At 41.3% G+C, this 17,269-nt stretch overlaps 1 protein-coding gene across 8 annotated transcripts in view; it reads left to right on the plus strand.

The window, feature by feature from the left end:
* Positions 1 to 5,519, plus strand: part of Septin7 (septin 7) — a 56,581-nt gene extending 51,062 nt beyond the window's left edge. For 5 of the 8 annotated variants that reach the window (NM_001359736.1, NM_001359737.1, NM_009859.4 and 2 more), the window contains exons 12-14: positions 665 to 800; positions 3,074 to 3,213; positions 4,461 to 5,519. In NM_001359736.1, coding sequence (NP_001346665.1) covers positions 665 to 800; positions 3,074 to 3,213; positions 4,461 to 4,500 — 316 coding nt within the window. In that variant the 3' untranslated portion in view covers positions 4,501 to 5,519. The remainder of the gene's footprint in view (positions 1 to 664; positions 801 to 3,073; positions 3,214 to 4,460) is intronic. The other 3 variants (XM_006510190.4, XM_030244282.1, XM_030244283.1) reach the window with 1 other exon arrangement.
* Positions 5,520 to 17,269: the final 11,750 nt, after the last annotated feature.

Here is a 17,269-nt window from a genome sequence, read left to right on the forward strand (position 1 = left end):
GAGGAAATCAGGGCAGGCACTCAAAACAAGGCAGGAACCTTAAGGCAAGAGTGGATTCAGAGGCCAGGGAGGAGTGCTGCTTACTGGCTCACTCCTATGGTTTTCTCAGTATGCCATCTTACATAAACCAGAACCAACAGTCTAGGGTGGCACTACCCACAGTGAGCTGGGCTCCTCCCATCAACCACTAATTAAGAAAATGAGCGACAGTCTTACCTACAGTCTAATCTTATGGAGGCTTTTCTCAATTCATGTCTCCTACTCTCAGCTGGCTTTAGCTTGTGTCAAGTTACTTAAAAACTAGCCAGAACATTCATCTTTAGAATTAAGGTACACAAGATTTAGAGAAACAGCTTCGCAACAGTTTTATTCTTAGGCTTTACTTCATAGTAATCATTTGAGATTGAGATTTAAATAAATATTAGTGGAGAGGGTGTTAACTTCTATAGTTATGAGCATATTTATACATTTTACAGTTTCTGAAGGATTCTTCACCCATATGTATAAGACTTGGAATTTGTGTCTAAAATGATGTAAATATTTGTATGCATCCAAATGATAATGGCACATGTAGCATCTCATTGTTCCCATCAGCTCATTGACAATTTAGTATTGCAGTTTTGACTTACAGACCTTAATGATTATTCCTAAATGTTGGTGGTAGGAGCCCTCTGGCACAGATGGAAGAAGAAAGAAGGGAACATGTAGCCAAAATGAAGAAGATGGAGATGGAGATGGAACAGGTGTTTGAGATGAAGGTCAAAGAAAAAGTTCAAAAACTGAAGGACTCTGAAGCAGAGGTAATCAGTTTAATTAGCAGTCTGTCAGTATTCCTTTTAAATAAGTTTAAATTATATCTGTACATACTTTGAGAAATAATATATAAATATAATAAAATAGAAGAAAAAAAGTATTTTAAGAATATTTTTATGTATGGGCTTCTAAGCAGCATACTAAGTGGGAAGACAGAATACAAAATAGTCTACTGACAATAAATTACTAGTTATAATGAACCAAAAAAATGTAACCCATTTCCTAAACAAACTAGCATTTAGCATTTATACTACTTGCCAGTAAATGCCAGTAACAGTGCCCTCCTGAGGGACTTGTGAAGAAGTCTGGGCCAAGTTCCCTTTCCCCCAATGCCAACTTGTCTGTTGTTTGTCCTTTCCTCCTACTTTATAGACTCCCACTCCACTATCCTTACCAACATCTGTGAGATAAAGTTTGTAAAGCTTTCTACTTACATATGTAAAATATTTTAATATATGCAAAGATATTATAGACACCTATTTATTTAGCCTTGCTTAATAAAATTTGTTCTTGAATCATTCTGCTGGAAATACTTGGTATGTAACTGCTAATACTTAGCCGCATAGTATTCATGAGCAGTTCAAATTTTTTGATGTGTGTTATGTGATGTAGTCCACACTATGGACATATAAGAATAGGTACTCCTGTCCATCTTCACTTGCACAGATGGGAGGAAGGATGAGACATACTAGTCACTAGTACATGTGCATAGCCAGCATACCGACAGTTTGTGCATGTTTTGGTTGTAGCTGCTGCCCTAGATAACTCAGAACATCTATTTTAAACATAACTTATATACTTTTATAAGATTTAGTTAATTATTTTTTTCTGTCGGGGTAATCACATAATCATGGTATGACATGGGGGTTAGAAGACAACTTGTGGGAGCCACTTTTCTCCTATCATGTGGGTCCTGGGGATTAAACTCAGGTGATCAAGCCTGGTAGGTCGCCAACTTTGAGCTGAGCATCTCTCTTTCAGGCCTGTTGCCCTTTTAATACTTGAAAAAATTTCAGCTTCCTAATACATGTAACCCAAAGATTTCTTGGAAACAACTGATTGTGACCTATGGAAATTATTTACTTGTAAATTTTAAGTGTTACTTATTTGTGAAGAATAAACTTTAAGGCTACTTCATAGCTTGAAAAAAATATAACTGATTTCATTTCAGTTCTGTGTACCTTCTCCTTTATATGCCATCTCTCTTTCCCAGAGGAAATTACTGTTATTAATTGTATGTATGTGATTGCTTTTTAATTTTATACCAACTCTTTGGTACAAAATTTACATTCTCTTGTGCTCCATTTTTCTTAGTTAATTGCTGTCATGAAGAAGGTTTCAGCTCAGATTTGACTCTCCTTGGAATAAATTTCTTTTATAGGAATTAGATGAAATCTTTGCAGTAGGAATAAATAAAAATTGCTTTTGAGGGTATACAAAACAAATTATATGCAAAATTATATTAAAATTTAAACCCAAAGTATTTTAATTGTTGATTGTTTTCTTCAGAGACAGACTGGCTAGTGCTGTAATGGTTTTTCTGGTGATCCATTAGATGTATGCGTTTGGGTTCTGTGGTTCCCTGGCTATGAGTCAGCAGTTCTTTACAACATTAGTTCTCAGCCTTGGAAGGACCACCAGCGTTAGAATCACTGGGACCTACCTGTTGAAATCCAGATCTCTACATATAACACCTGAAGGTTCTAATCCACTGGATCTAGATTAAAGTTTAGGATTCAGTATTTTTGGCAAGCACCCCAGGTAAAATTTGTATGAAGAATCATGTTGGGAAACCACTCCTTAACAGGAATTGGGAGACATCCACTACCAGGATCCATTTGGAAATAGATCCTTCACTACTTGCTCTAGCTGCTGCCTCAGATTTCTGAACCTGGAATTAGGAAACTTGGGAATGAGTTCTTTATACTGTCACCCTCTGGTCTGTAGTCCACAGCTGTTTCTTTGTAAGGAAGAGATAATGCTTTTTCTGTTCAACCTCCATCCACTTGTGAACCTAAAACAGTGAAATAACAGTTGTCTATTATAAAATATACACAAATATAAGTTTGTTGCATTTGTCATAAAAATGGTTATTTTATGTTTTCTAAGGTAATTCTTTAAAGTCATTGGCTTTTTGGGTGGCAGATTCCACAGTGGGAGGAATCTCAGCAGTGCTTCCAGGTGGCGCTCTGACATTGTGACACAGGCACTCATTTTTGACACAAGAATATTACCTACATTTCTTATGATTCTCATTTAGCTCCAGCGGCGCCATGAGCAAATGAAAAAGAATTTAGAAGCACAGCACAAAGAATTAGAGGAAAAACGTCGTCAGTTTGAAGAAGAAAAGGCAAACTGGGAAGCTCAACAGCGTATTTTAGAGCAACAGAACTCTTCAAGGTAACTAATTTTAAGATATCTCAGAAGTAGATATTTTAAAGAACTTTTTATCTATTTATTTTTTTAAAAACCTAAAACACCATATTGCATCATACATCTCATTCTTAGTTTTCTATTTAGAAGAAGAGTTTATTTAGGGCTTATGTTCGTGGCAAGAGCATGGATGGCAGCACACCTGCGGCACTAGAGCAGTAGGGAGAGCTTATGTCGTGGCCCAGAGCCAGAGATAGAGCGAGCTAACTGGGAGTGGTGTGGGCTCTAGAAACCTCAAAGCCTGCTCCCAGTGATGCTCTCTTTTTAACAAGGCCACATCACCCAACCCTTCCCAAATTGTACATCATCTGGGTGCTAAGTATTCAAATAAGAATGTGAGTGCCTACAGCAGCCAGCTCATTTCGTGGCACATGTTTTTAGGCTCACTTGGTGTACTGTAACAGTGTTTCTTCAGCTCAGATGTTTTTCTATGCTTAACTTTTAAATTACGCTTCAGTGGCATCATAACAGTCTCTACAGTGAGCTTGTTACAACTGTCTTCTTACCTCCTACCTCAAGTGTTGGGTATCATGATGGTGTGCCTTGCACACAATAGGTAGGAGCTCTACTTCCAGCCCTTAGGAGGTGCTTTAATTATATCTTTGGAATAAATTCCCTAAGGTAAATAAGAGATATATAACTTGTAATACATCTAATCATTTCTTCCTCTTAATTTTTACAAAGCTCAGTAGTGTTGTACATTGGTTTTCTTCTTTTGATAATTAGTGTCATTTAACATTGAAGTGTGATAGCCTTTTGAGGAGTCTCTAATATGTTCACTTAGAGAGGCACTTAGCTTAGCCGTTTCTCCAGCACCTTTCTATGAATTGTCTGCTCAGAGAAGAAACTACAGTTGTCAAAGCAGATCTAAGAATGCAGCTGGCAGCAGAAAGGGCACCAGAGTAATCTTACGTTCCTACAATTTTAATTCTAGAGAAAAAATTTCTTGTAAATTAAAATGAATAAAATAGATCCTTACTGTGTTGTTTGCTGCTTGTTTTAGAATTTTGTCAGCTACTTGATTGTCTAAGAAAATACTTTTATAGATAAATACTCGGTTCACTGTTTACTTCTAAATAATTCAAGTTTTTTTTTCTTTTCAGTGAAAATACATTGCTTAAAATGACAGCATAGTTCTATATGGTCCGCTACTGCTGCCGTTTGTTGTCTAGTATTTATAGTGCTCCTTACCGCATTGTTTTCTTATCCCTTAGAACCTTGGAAAAGAACAAGAAGAAAGGCAAGATCTTTTAAACTCTATTGACCACCAGTTATGTATTAGTTGCCAATATGCCAGCTTGGACATCAGTGTTTGTTGGATCCGTTTGACCAATTTGCACCAATTTTATCCATAATGATGGATTTAACAGCATGACAAAAATTATTTTTTGTTGTTCTCGAAGGAGATTAAGATGCCTTGAATTGTCTAGGATATTGTGTACTTAGAAATTAACAGCTCTAAGTACCTTTCTACATTTTTTTTCTTTTTTTTTTAAATTAAAAGATGTCTTCAGTTTAATGCAAGAAAACATTTTACTGTTGTACAATCATGTTCTGGTGGTTTGATTGTTTACAGAATATTCTAAAATAAAAGGACTCTGGAAGGTTTTCATTGAGGATAAATTGCCATAATATGATGCAAACTATGCTTCTCTATGATAATTATAATACAGAGGTTCCATTCGATGCAGCCTATACAATAATGTATTTAGTCTAACACAGTGGACCCTATTTTTTGACACTTCCATTGTTTAAAAGTACACATGGAAAAAACATATATGCTTACAGTGCACCTAGAGCTTTTTATAACAGCCTTTTTTGTTTGTTTGTTTGTTTTGGATTCTTTAAATATATAAATATATTATTCTCATTTAGTGCCCCTGTAGCCAGAACCTCATTACTGCTTCATTTTTGTAATAACATTTAATTTAGATATTTTCCATATATTGGCCCTGCTAAAATAGAATATAGCATCTTTCATATGGTAGGAACCAACGAGGAAACTTTCCTTTAACTCCCTTTTTACACTTTATGGAAAGTAGCAGGAGGAGAAATGCATTTGTAGATCATTTCTAGGCAAATTGTGAAGCTAACGACCAGCCTGTTTCTTCCTATACTCAGTCTTGTTTTACTAGAAATGGGAATCATGGCCTCTTGAAGAGAAAAAAGTCACCATTCTGCATTTAGCTGTATCTATATATTGCATACCTGTATTTTTTTGTTTGTATTGTAAAAAAAATTCACATAATAAACAATGTTGTGATGTAACAGAGTGCAGTGTCTTGTATATTCTGTAGTTGGGAAGAAACTTGAATTCCCCCTAAGGGGTCTGCTGCACATCTGTCTTGGTAAGTATGTGCATAAGCCAGTTCTCAGAGCGCCAGCACCCTCAGCTCTTCCGAGTTAGTGCTCATTAATAAGTTACTTCCAGGAACATTTTCCCATTCATTTGGATTATATCTACCCTGGAAACTATTGCATTTTACTTTTAAGAGTGTAGTGCTTTTTTTTGTTTGTTTGATTGGTTGGTTGGTTGGTTTGGTTTTCTTTTTTTTTTTTTTTCTTTTAATAAAGTCAAAATACTTGACTGAGCTTAGATTTTTAAATTATTGACCAAAGCAGAAATGGATTGATTCTAGTTAGTTAATAGTTTTTAATTGAGAACTTAAAGACTTAAGTCAGATGCTTGAAAGATAATTTCTGCTTTTCAGAAATACTTAGTTCTGGATTTTAAAACATTAGTTAGAAATACTATTCATATTACAGAATCATTATTTAAAAATTCACCCAAAGGCAGCTATTTTAAAAGTAGAATTTACAAGTCATTTCATCATTTAGGAAAACCCAATAAACACTTATCCTTGAGATGGCCATCGTTAATTTGAAATTCCCTTATGTATTTTCTTAATACTAAAATACCATCTACTTTTAGAAAACATAACATGCTGTATGTAGCTTTTTGAAGATAAAAGTTTAGTGATACTGGTTGTGGTAATGAATACTGTATTCCCAGATTTGATGAAGCAGAGGCAAGTCATCTTAAAGCTTTAAGTGTGAGGCCAGCCTGGGCTACATAGTAAGACATTGTTGTCCAAAGTGAGTACATTTATAAAATGTAGTATGTATGCTAAAGTAGAATAACTGACAAGGATTTTTGTTGGGATGGTTTTTGGTTTTTTGGGGTTTTTTTTTGGGGGGGGGGTTGTTTTTGTTTCCTAGTGCTGTTGAGAGATTACCAAAAGCCCTGTACAAAAAGGGCTGATTTGTTTAAGAACTTAAGTTGGAAGAAAGGGGAAACGAAATGTTTAGGCTTCCTGTCTAACCAAGAACTGTTGCTTCTTTATATGGTTGTCATATAATCTGTGTGTTATGAAGATATGGATAAGACCTCTTCATTTTACCACCCTTATGAAAACACCCCATCCAATCATGCCCAGGCTTTTACCTGAGTCTTATAAATGGGTCTGGAATTTTATTGAGTCTTTTGATCATTAACTCTCAAGTTTTACACACAAAGACAGCTGTTTTGCTGTGTGACTTGTGTATGTCTGATTTTCTTTATGCTGTTGAATAAGTAGGGTTGACCAGGCAGGTGCTAATCCAATTATATTGAAGTGCCTAAACACCTGTTAATAGAATTCTACTGCCACCTAGTGGATATGGGTCTAGTTGTTTCTAGGTTCACAGTTTTAGATTGGCATATAGCTTCTCTGCACAGCTCAGATGGCAATCATGAAAGCTGAAGTGGGGCAGGGCTGCCTCTCATACACATTGGCTGTGTGTCACCTCATGTGTGCACTGTGATCTAGGAGTGGAAGACAGGTTGGAGAAAGGAAAACTTCATTGTTGCTATTTATGCTGCAGGAGCACTCCTGTTGTAAAAAGTTGCCTAGGACCCCAGTTCAAACCCTGATCTGCTTTCTTTGTAAAATACTTTGGGTTATACAGTTGCAGCTCTAAGTAAGCATATATAAAGCTCTAAAATGTGCTACCAAATTATTGTGAACGTTGAAGTAAGTGAAATGTAAATTTACCATTCAGTATGCTACCTGGGAGCCAGTGGTCTAGGTTGTTTTGAAGTGAAAACATGTTTGGTACTCAGATTGACACTCTAATAAATTAATAAAAGTCTTGCTCTAAATAGCTGGAAGTGCCTGCACTTTATTCATCCAATTATGAACATTTCTGGAAAATAAGTCCAGTTTATATGCACTATGTTTAATCTTTGCTAGATAACCAGAATTGCTTGCAGAACTAAAAACCGGCTGGGAGGTTTGTACTCACCTAATTAATATGTAGTTCCTGACGAGGCTGAATACTCTTGTTTGATTCAGGCCCTGTGTGTATGGGTTTCATGATGTCACTTGATCTTACCTGTCAGGCGTGCTTGTCTCTAGTTATTAGCACACACTGATGTCACTGGTGCTCTATGGCTTCACATCTCACCTGGAGTGTACACCAGTAGTCCTAAAAAGTACTGTTGCCTCAGTTCCAGGAGATGGTTCATTTTCAGTGTCTGCTGCTGCTGTATCTATACCTGCTTCTTTGCATAGACTTAAGCCTTCAGTATCTTTTTTAACATTTTGTTTTGCTTTATATATATGTGTCTGTGTGTATGTTCCATGTATTTGGGTACCCTTGGAGGCCAGAAGAAGTTTGCAGTTAGGGACCACTGGCAGTTGTGAGTTACCTAATGGTGGATGCTCAGACCTGAAGTTGGCCCCCTATGAACAATAGCATGCACTTGTAACAGCTGAGCAATCCTTCCAGCCCAAGAGAGAGCTTTTTGGAATTAATGAATGAACTCTCTTTTGGCAGTAGGCCATTATGTAGACATAAAGTAACTATTCCAGAGCTGAAAGTTGTTAAGAATGGGAGTCAGAAAGTCTTGTTCCATGTAAGTAATGGCTAAATGGTTTACTAGCTATCTCTAGCAGGTTTTCAATTCTGTCTAGGACACTCATAGTTTTTGTGTTGGTGGTCTGCTAAAAGTCTGATACAGAGGTAGATGGTAAGTGGCTGTGAAGGGGCCTAAATACAGCCCAAGGTAGTTTTGGCTCTTGACCTATATAACATCACACACACACACACACACACACACAGAGAGAGAGAGAGAGAGAGAGAGAGAGAGAGAGAGAAAGAGAGAGAGAGAGAGAGTAAATAATACAAATTTTATCAAAAGTAATTGCATATACTGTAAGACAGTTTTTAAAAGCTGAAATGTAAATATTTGACCTAAGAGTGAGAGAAGGGATGTTCTTAGGATGGTTTTGAGCTTCATTATTTGGGGATTTCAGTTGAGAGTAAAGAGGGACATCTCTCTATTCTCCATGGCTATGCCCTTGCTTGAGAGTGTCATTCATTCAGGTGGGAAGTGCCAGTCCACAATTCACTCTGAAAGCTGCTAAGCTACCCTTTTCTTCAGGGCTGACTGAGTCTCCTGTGTCGTCATTTCTCAGGAAGTGTGATCACCTGGCCTTAGCTTTCATTCATTCACTTCATCCTCTTCCCTGAGCTCCTGAAAGACTGATTCTAAATTTTCAGTTATTTTTGCAATTCCCTTACAGTAGCATTCATTCATCCTTTTTCCATTCTCACAGGATGCCCGATAATTATAAGAAGCTAACTGCTTTTTCAAACTGGGTAGGTACTACAGTTACAAGAATGTTTTTAATGAAAGAAGCCAGGAACTTTAGTGACTTACCAACTGCTGGTTTTAGAGTATCATTTGTTCATTCATTCAATCCAGATTATTAAAACTAGAAGGCACAAGGTCAGCTTTACAAATAGTTTTAGTTATTTGTCACATGAGTCCTATGGTCACTGCAAAGCTCCCAATGCAGGAGTTATCATTTCTCACAGGTGCCTTCTGAGGGGAGACTTAAGCCCAATAATAAAGCTACAAATTAGCATAAAATGTATGTATCTTGGTACTAGAGGCATTTGGATAAAACTTAACCAATTCAAATAGCTCATTTTGTGAAGGTCTAAAACAAAATTCTTGTTCTTATGACTAGTTTTTGAAACTGTAGACTTCTTATAATGAGAATCAGGTTTCAGTTTGAAACTAGCATGTTATATTTTAGCCTACAATAGTTGTGATACGCTGTAATTGTGATGAGCTTAATCATACATGCTCAGTTAAGTGACATGTTTCACAAGCCGCCTTGTCACATATCTCTAATTCTTCCTCATTTATACTTCTGCTTTGCAACAGTCTTTGCATGTAGGACAAACCATCATCCAAAGTTCTTTCTCATCCAGAAGCATTTTCTTATTCACCTGGTTTCATTTTTTTCAATTTCCCCCTTTATACCTAGAGCTTCTTATAGATAGTCCTATTTTATCAGATGGAATGCAAAAACACTTAGAAGCTGGACAGTAAGGAGAAGAAACAAGGAGCCAAGGCTGGTTCCATAAGAGTGTTCTAAAAGGGTAACCTTCCAGCTGAGAAGCCCAGAAGGAACAGCCTGCAGCTGAAGCTGAAGCCCTACCTTGGTTAGGGAATTGGCAGACGTGCCTAAAATGCTATGTATTCCATGCCCTGTACACGAACAAGTACTTAGCCAGATGCAAAGTTGGAAAAGTTCTCGTTATATCACAAAGCTAGAATGGTGGTACGGGGTGCTTCAGCTCAGCACACCTGCAGATGTGCTGCAGAAACAAAGTGGTATGTTCTTGTCACTCCCAGGACCATCAGGGAACCCTGTGCTCGGCACCAGTGCTGTCAACTTGAGCTCTTGTTCCAAGAGTACTGTGAGACATGTTAAATGGATCTGAGTTCCTCTGACATATCCTACCCTGGAAGTGCTTGCATGAACTTACAGCCAGAGAACAGATTGTTATACATTAGTGCAGGAGCTGAGTAGTGCACTAGCTATGCAAGCTTGTCAACTTGAATTTGCGTACTAGAGTCCATGCAAAGAGTTGGATGGAGTGGTATGCATCTGTCATTCCAGCACTTCTGTAGTGAGGTGGGAGGCAGAAGATGGAAGATGGTTGTGGCCTAGCTAGTCCAAGGTAAAGAAGGCAGGAGGCAAGAACTGATGCCCTAAAGATTGTCCTCTGACTTCCACATGTATGCTGTGACATGTGCATACACCCTCCATACGTAAGTAATAGGTGGGAGGGGTTTTTTGTTTTTTTGTTTTTTTAAGTAATGCATATACCAAATACATTGGTAAGGACACCAGACAGGCAATTTTTGCAGATTTCACTGACATTTTAGCTTTTGGTCTGGTAAGAACATATTCTAAGGTTTTACCTACTAGTGAAAGGATATTAGGCCAGGGAGGGGGTTGTTAATGGCTATTAAGGATATTAAAGATAGCATTTGTTTCTAACATTTCAACTCTACAATCAGAAATTCTGATCAGTCTGTAGACTCTTAACGTAAGTGTGGCTTTTGGAGGGAATGTCAGCCTATATGACTCAGTAGCCTCAGGAAGAGATTTCGCTCAGCATCAAAATGAGTTTATTTTGGATTTGCTGGGTGGGGATTAGAATCTGCTGCTCCCCACTTGAACCCCTTACAACATTAGTGCTGCATTAGATCATCTCACATGGTTAGGTTCCTGGAACATGGCATGAAGACAACTGGAAATTCTCTCTGTGATCTGTGTTCTGGCAAGCTGGGCCTGATCGTCTAGTTCATGTCCTGCACAGACACGGTCTTTTTTTTTCCCCCAACTGTATAATAAGAATTGCCAGACCCACTGGGCAGTGATGATGACACATACCTTTAATCCCAGCATTTAGGAGGCTAGAGGCAGGTGGATTTCTGTGAATTCCAGGACAGCCAGCACTGCATAGAGAAACCACGTTCCCTAAACCAAAATCAAATCAACATATCCGACCCATCCCACCAATGTGAACATTTTAGATAATACTGGAAAAAATGCCTATTTAGTAAGGGAAAGAGCTTTTAAAATGTGAGGGGAGGAGAGTCAGTAATACAGCAACAAGAGTGAAGTGTCTTCTACATGCCAGATGCCACATCCATACATGTTCTCAGAACCCATGAGAACGCTGGCATAGCCATCCAGCCCTTTAAACAAAGCCTACCTAGTATCGTGTGTACTCAGTGTCAGCAATGATAGATGCCCTTCAACCCTAGCAACTGAACTGTTAGCAGCAGCACCTGCCATCCCAGTGTGCGTGCAAGGCAGGCTAATGGACGAGCTAGCTGCTTCTAGCTAGGGACTGTGGTGAGGTTGTCCACTGAGGCTCTGGTCAGTAAAGGGCTTAAATGAAGCTGCAGGACCACATGTCACTGTCAAGCTGATGTCAGGAGTACTCAGTTCTTTGCCACATGAACATCTCCATAGGATTGCTTTGAATGTCATTTGGAATGATGTAGCACAAGTGCCCTTCAAGGCCTGAACAGGTCAGGAACATATACTCAGACTTTATAAAGACTGAGGTCCGTGCAAGTTAAAACATGGATGAATCTTGAAACTGGTGCCAAAAGTGAAAGAAGCTAGACACAAAAAGAAAAAATAGTGGGGGTGGGGGTGGTTGGGGGCGGAGGGGCTCAAACTTCTTGATCAGGCCCTAAGGCCAGTTTGGCAGTCAGTTTTCCTCCAGTTTCACATTGTCACAAAACAGCCAGGAAGGAGTCTACAGCCTGTACCAGAGTTTGCTGCAGAGAGGGGTAAATGGAAATGTCTGCTTTCTTTAGAAATCTCAGTTGTACCACATGATATTCTTCCTGTGAGAAGATGTTTTGCTGAAGCAGACACATGAGGGTGAGGGCATGTGATGTTTCACTGGAGCAGCTTCTTGAGAGAGTGTGATACTTGGAAAGAGTGTAAGAACAACTCCACACACCATGAAAGGACACTCTTGCATTGTGAAGCCTCGCAACACTTCACTGGTCTTCGCCTGCCATGCAACTCTTAGCTGGTCTTTGCTGGTCTTTACTTAGAAACGCACCAAAGAACTCGTGGCACTCCGTCTAATTCTTGCTGTTTCTGCTGACTTTTGCTAATTTAGTGGAGTGTTGCAGTGTCTGCTAGATGGAGCCACTGCTACTGATTCATGTTTGGTGTTTTCTATTGGACAGGACTGCTTGTATCCTAACAACAAAGAGTGGAGTCACTCCCAAATAACTACTTCTAAATAGGTCCACAGCACCCTTTTCCTAAAAACCTTTTTCTAGTCCATGAAAGAACCCTAAATATTCAAGAACCCTAAATAAGTGATTGTGTCTTGTGAGCCTTGGGGCATCTGACACTGCAGACTGGGAAGTGTGCAGTGGCCTGGAGTTTGTGTGGCTCTAGGAGCCCTCCCCCTAAGAGCCACCCCTTTCCTCAGTTGCCCTGCCTAGCAGAACAATCACCCTGCCTTTGGACAACAGCAGGATATCAGGGAGGAGTCTCAGTAATAGTCCAGAATTTCTGGTGCTTCAGAAACCAGAAACCTTGAACCAGACCAATGATTCCTTGCAGTGGACATTTAAAGCTGATTTGCAACCCACTGCAGTGCCACTCTGATAATGTGGGCAGGGGGAGGTAGAGCTAGAGGGGTGACCGGTGGTGACAGGTGTGAGAAAGGGAAGTGGTAGGGGAGCATGTAATTACCAAGTAGGGCCGGGCAGGGTAGTCTGGAGAGTATGCAGGCTCTGCCCTAAACACGCTGCTCGGTTGCATGATTGCCTTGGCTCTGACCTACAACAGAGTGGCCTAGATGGAGAATGGTTCATTTTCTGGATTGAGACTACCCCTCAAAAGACCTCCAGGTTCCATGCTGCTCTGGAGACCATGCTGGTATCTGTGGCCTGTGCTCCCACTGAAGGCCATGTCCATGGCCCATGTTGCTGCTGGGAGCCATGTTGATATGTATGGCCTTGTGCTGCTGCTGAGGGCCATGTTGGTGTCTGTGGTCCTGCTGCAGGGGATTGTCTAGATGTTTGTCGATATGGGTCCACATTCAGACCTGCTGATGGGGTGTTGGGCATGGCCACTGGGGAGGCAAAAGTTGGGAAGCGGGCTAGACTGATGACCCTGTGCCATCACCCTTTGGTGTTGGGCTTTGGGGAAGGGTTGAGATACCAGTCAGGGAGTAGGGAAATGCAGCCTAGGATTCAGAAAGCCAAAGATGGGGTTTCCAGACTCCGGGATATCTTGTCGCTGCTAGGGTGTTGCATAGATGAGTGTGGAACAAAGGATTGGGAGTCCATAGGCTGTCTGCGAGGCCAGAATATCCAGGTGCAGCTGAGTCTGGAGGAGTTGGGGACAGAGTCATGGGAGCTCCAGCTTAGCGCATCAGTGATTGGCCTTAACTTGGCAGCAGTTATCTGGAAGCACAGGGACACCTTTTACAGGAGACTTAGACTGTGGCTCTGTAGGTGATGCTCCCCAAGGCAGTTTTGATGGAAGAGACAGTCCATACATTTTATTGACGATTCATCTTAGAAAATGGATGTATACCAACCCCTCAGGGTGGACCAGAGATTAAATTCCTTTCCCAGTGAGGAATGTCCAGGAAGGGACGCTTACTGGCTAAACTCTCAGGACCTTTAGATACCTCATTAACATGGAGAACTCAGTCCTCAGGCTATGTGACCACAGGTCGAGTTTCCTTGTGAGGGAAGTGTAGCATGTGTTCTAGGCCAGAAATATGGCAGGGAGCAGGGAGACGCCTACCATCTCAGATGGGTGTCAGGGTGCTGGGGACTCTGAACCTGCACAGTCTACCAAGGTTCCTGGCATAGTCCACTGTCCCACACATGGCTGGTGTTACCATAGGATGCCATGTTGTTTGTCCATGGTCCATGTTATCTCCAAAGGCAATGTGGATGTCCCTGGTCTGTGCTGCTGCCTGAAGTCATGTTAGTGTCCATGGCTTAGGTTGCCATCAAAGGTCATGTTGATATCCATGACCTATATGATGCTGAGGGCCATGTTGATGTCTGCGGTTGGTACTGATGCCGAGGGCCATGTTGATGTCTGTGGCCTGTGCTGATGCCAGAGGTTATGTGGATGTCTGGTCTGTACTGCCACCAGAAATCATGTGGAAGTCCATGTTCCATGCTGCAGCTGACTCTAAAAGGTAAGGTAGCCTCTTGTTCCGAGGGATTGATGACTGCAGACTCACAGTTGAGACCTAGATGGCCTCTGTGACAGCCTCTCTCTCTTGCACCCACCCTCCAAAAGTAACAGCCTAGACAGGAAGCCATTGAAGAGAACTCTTAATATTTATGATAGGGATCCTGAAGTGTAGTTCTTCAAAAATGATGGATTCTGGAGGGGTGGGGAAAGACTCAGCTTTCTTAAAGGGGTGACCACTGGTACTCTAACCATGCTCCAGTGAGTCTATGGGCCTCACAAATTAGACTTGGTATATTCTCTCTCTCTCTCTCTCTCTCTCTCTCTCTCTCTCTCTCTCTCTCTCTCTCTCTCTCTTTCTCTCTCTCTCTCTCTCTCTGTCTCTCTCTGTCTCTCTCTCTGTGTCTCTCTTTCTCTCCCTCCCTCCCTCTTCCTCTTCTTCCTCTACCTCTTCCTCCTCTTCCTTCTCCTTCTTCTTTGGTGGAGGTCACAGAGGTTGGGGTGTGGACTTGAAAAGTGAATGTGGTCTGAGTGCATTATGTGAAACTCCAAAAAAAAAAAAAAATCAATAAAACATTATGTTGGGGAAGAAAATTCTCAGTAGTCTTACCCTATGCATGGATGATACAACTCTCTTCAATTGGTGAACTTGGCTTGAGTTTTTCACGCCCTAGTGGACAGACTGGAATGGTGGCCCTCACTGTCATAATTTTGGTTTCAAGTGTGTACTGACATTGTCTGGTAGATCTCTCTCTCTCTCTCTCTCTCTCTCTCTCTCTCTCTCTCTCTCTCTCTCTTTCTCTTTCTTTCTCCCTCTGTAGACCCCCCTCTCTCTCAGTGTGTGTGTGTGTGTGTGTGTGTGTGTGTGTGTGTGTGTGTGTATGGGAGTGTGAGTTGCCAATGCAGCCAGTGTCCTGCCTGAGAATGGTTGGGGAGAGCAGGAACACAGCTGCCAGCAGCCACTAGAGAGCAGTGCTGCCTCAGTGCCAGCCTTCCATAACTAGCTGACTTTATCCCTGCCAGGGCAGTGAGGATGTACAACTAAACGATTCCGGAAGCTAAGATGTGAAAGTCCTTTCTGAGAAATATGAACTTGGTTCATGGAAAACCCTACGCTGGTTCTGTCTTCCATATCTAAGAGAAAAGTTTTTCTCTTCCTTTTGTCTGTTTTTCTATCTGCCAAATGGAAGCACTTGTGTAAAAAAACAGCAACTGATATCAAATACTGTCCCCATATGTGTTGTGTTGGTCCAGCTGCTGCTGCAGAGAAGAAACATGCTAGGTGCAGTGTGGTTTGCAGAGACCATCTTTCAGGACTGAAGGAAACCTGTCTACTTAGATGGACATGTACAGTACCTGTGTGGTGTGCCCTGCTTCAGCCAGCTCACCCAACTGTGGATGAGCCAGAGAACAGCATATCAATCAATTCCACCTCCAAAGAAACATGAGTCCATTCAGTTAAAATCAGACCTGGCCCAGGGGAGATAGCCCAGGATGCCCTCGTGTGGGTGTGTGAGGCAGGCCATGGTTACCACTGCTGGACGTCCAGTTCCAGGGTCTTCCATTTACTAGAAACATTTTATAGCTAAAGAGAAATGATTCCTTGAAAGGGAGGGAGAGAACTGGTTTCTGGGAAGATGAATTTGGCAACTTTTGTGTGGGCAGGTGTGTGTGGGGGGGGGGGTGTTGGGAAGAGGGGAACTTAGACACAGAAAATGTTGGACTAATCTAGTGAGGCCAAGCTCTCATGCGCACAGCATCAACTCACCAGAAGGCTTTGCTAATTTAATGTATAGTTTTAGAAAGCTGGAGGTTAAAGGTCAACCTACACAGATGTTAATGATTGTCGGGGCAAACCAGTCCTGCCTCTGTTGCTGACCCCAAAGCAGGTTCCTTATTTTCTTTTTGTTTCATTTGTTTGTTTGTTTGTTTGAAGGCAGGGTTTCTCTGTGTAGCTCTGGCTGTCCTGGAACTTATGTTGTAAGCCAGGCTGACCTTGAATCTTACTGCCTCTGCTGGGATTAAAAGCATACACCACCATTGCCCAGATCTTATATTTGTTAAAATTGCATTTTTATCACTTAGTTATGGGTATGTGTGTGTATCTGACCTTGTGCAAGCCAGTGTCTGCGGAGGTCAGAAGAAGGCATATAACCCCCTGAAGCTAGAGTTGTGAGCCACTGGTGTGGTGCTAGACACTGAACTCCAGTCCTCTGAAAGGGCAGCAAGCACTCATAACAGCTCAGCCATCCTTCTGCCTCTGAGCAAGCTTCTTGACTTTATTGCTAAGTCTTGTGTTTCTCATTTACAGGATGAAGACTTACCTGTATCTCATGGCATCTTTGTGTGAATGAAATTCACTCCTATCTTGCTCTCTGTTTTGTAGGGCATCTGGAATGTACTATGTGCTCAGTATCAGTGCTACAGCACGAGCAATGGAGACCATGGTTGCTTGGCTTTGTGGCTGTCTCACATAAGTCCCATTCATGCCTGTGGGGTAGGTAGGTATGACTCACTAAGAAGGAATGAAAAGTATCCTGCCTCACCAAAAGAAAACTAGACATGCCGGGCGTGGTGGCACACGCCTTTAATCCCAGCACTCGCGAGGCAGAGGCAGGTGGATTTCTGAGTTTGAGACCAGCCTGGTCTACAAAGTGAGTTCCAGGACAGCCAGGGCTATACAGAGAAATCCTGTCTAAAGAAAGGAAGGAAGGAAGGAAGGAAGGAAGGAAGGAAGAAAAACTAGACTTAGCAGTTTCCAATGTTTCTGAGCAGAGTGCTGCGATTTGGAGACTGGACAGGGAGCAGCGCCTTTGAACCTGTCTGTCTCAGGGATGGGGAAGAGTAAGCTCTGGAGCTCTTAGAGGAAAAACATGACTGCTGGGAGAAAGATGGCTGCAGAATGGGGATATGGAGGGATGTGAGGTATAGCGTTGTGGGGATCTGCATTGAGGGTCTTGTGTAGGCCCCTTGGC

Source organism: Mus musculus, chromosome 9, assembly GCF_000001635.26.
Source record: "Mus musculus strain C57BL/6J chromosome 9, GRCm38.p6 C57BL/6J".
Taxonomy (NCBI): Eukaryota; Metazoa; Chordata; class Mammalia; order Rodentia; family Muridae; genus Mus; species Mus musculus.